Raw genomic sequence first — 2,102 nt, 5'->3', positions numbered from 1 at the left:
ACCATAGCCGTTTTCCTATTTTAATCATTCAGTTTCAGAAAGCGCATTTGTTTTCTCCATAATATCGTTTTTGCTATATGAATGAATATATTTCACAAATTCAAGCAATTGCGGACACGAACTTGTCTGTTTATTCAGCATCTTGAAAAACAAACGATGGTGAAGTTTAACTTCATTTAAAAAGTGTTCTTCAACATCTACGGTCGTATATGCATTAGCCACTGAATAGTATTATTAGACAAAGCTAAGTGTTGCGAGGATTTAGTCTACAGTTCGCGAACTCCCTAATATCTGCAACTATTTTTGCCCAACGGTGACTAGAAGATATATATATATATATATATATATATATATATATATATATATATATATATATATATATATATATATATATATATATATATATATATATATACATATATACAATATAAAGTTTATCGGGTCTGTTTTTAATATGTAAATTACGTTACTTTTAAAAATCAAGATTTTATTCAACAAAAAGTAATAAAGTAGTTTTTTATTGTGTTGTTGCATTGTAGATTGAATTCAAGAATGAACTCCAAAATTACAATATCTCTGTGTACTCTACTAGCACTGATATCGTCAAGTAATGGTAAGCATTGAATTGTCAACAGAAAAATAAACACAAACTCTTCACATTCCAACGAATTTCTAATAACAATGAGCAAAGTTAACGTTTATTACTATGTAAATTTTATCGACATGAGTGATTATTTTTTTTTTTACAAAATTGTAAAGTTATAAGATAATAAAATATTACAAATTATACTCAGTTGTGTATAACTAAGTTAATATTATTTTATTATGGTGATGTCTTAGGATTGGAGTCTGCTTTAAATCAGTTGTGTGGCTTGGTCACAACTCTGCTCAATGATCTCGAACCACCTCTGCTTGAACAAGGATCTTATTCTTGCGGGAATTCTGATAACTACCAAGCATCTGGAAAAGCTCGTCTTCATGCCCAGGCAGTCACATTTACTAAGCCTTTCAAAAATCCACCTATTGTCACGGTGATTTTAAATGGTTTAGATATGTGGAACGCCAAACAAATTAGGTATTCGTTTTATGCAAGAAACGTCACAGCAACTGGAATGGAACTTGTCTGTAGTACCTGGGAAGACAGCCAATTTAACTATGCAGGTCTAACTTGGGTTGCCATTGAGGTGTAGATGAATCCAAAAATAAGTTATCGTCTACCAAAGTGAAAGTCAAGTAATCAGCAATTTACAATGTTTGATAAAAAAAAGTATTGTAAAAATTGCTCTAAGTGAATAAAAATATCTGTTTAAATTTTGCTGTAGTTGCTATTTTTTTCATTATTGTTTACGTTAATTTGTCGTAAACAGCTATTTGCCAGCTTTAGATATTCCAGAAAGTTTAAGGGAGATCACGTACGTTTTATTTTAAATTTAGATTAACAACACGTTTAGATGTACCATAAAGTAGTTTCAAGTTTGTTATACAAAGCTAAACTAGCTTATCAGTTGGAAATTTAAGAATTTATAAGATAGACAACATTAACAAACGTTTATAATCATGCTAACAAGAATTTGTTACAAATTAACCAGGAGTAATCTCCCTTAAACTGTCTCAAGCATTATATAAAACGACGGGAGATGGCTCTTTGGGATATACACTTGGTTTTTAATCCATTTTTTAATTACTTAAACTTTTTTTTAAAAAGAGAATAGAATCTCGTAGAAAACATAATTCCGCGCCAAGTGAAAGCCAAATTATCTCTATATAATAGTGCGGAATATTATTAGAACTTTATAAATTTAAATGCGTTTTTGGAGTAATCGGAATAAGCATAAATTGCTACTTCCGGTTATCATAAATTACCCAAATTTTAAAGAAACCAGTGAATTTAGATTAGATATTGTACTTACGTATGAAAATGTATGTATCTGTTTGAAACAGTACGCAATTTATAGGCTTTAAAATTTTAAAGTAGAGTAAGTTCCACTTTCGGTTACCGGGAATCGCTGAAAAGTTGATATAGATAAACACATTTGATACAATACGTAAAGACGAAACTTTATCAATGAAGCTGTAACGGTACTTAAGTTATCGTGTTTAAA

The 2,102-nt window shown here is 29.8% G+C and overlaps 1 protein-coding gene across 1 annotated transcript; it reads left to right on the top strand.

Moving 5' to 3' along the window:
- Window positions 1-552: 552 nt before the first annotated feature.
- LOC131958384 (uncharacterized) lies at window positions 553-1,190 on the top strand. The gene is made up of 2 exons (XM_059323397.1): window positions 553-613; window positions 841-1,190. The coding sequence occupies exons 1-2, from the start codon at window positions 553-555 to the stop codon at window positions 1,188-1,190; spliced, it is 411 nt and encodes a 136-aa protein (XP_059179380.1).
- Window positions 1,191-2,102: the final 912 nt, after the last annotated feature.

The sequence above is a fragment of the Physella acuta genome, unplaced genomic scaffold (genome assembly GCF_028476545.2).
Source record: "Physella acuta isolate Inbredline_101_S28 unplaced genomic scaffold, ASM2847654v3 ptg001324l, whole genome shotgun sequence".
Taxonomy (NCBI): Eukaryota; Metazoa; Mollusca; class Gastropoda; family Physidae; genus Physella; species Physella acuta.
The sequence above is the reverse complement of the archived record's forward strand: the minus strand, read 5'-3'. Positions and strand labels throughout refer to the sequence as shown.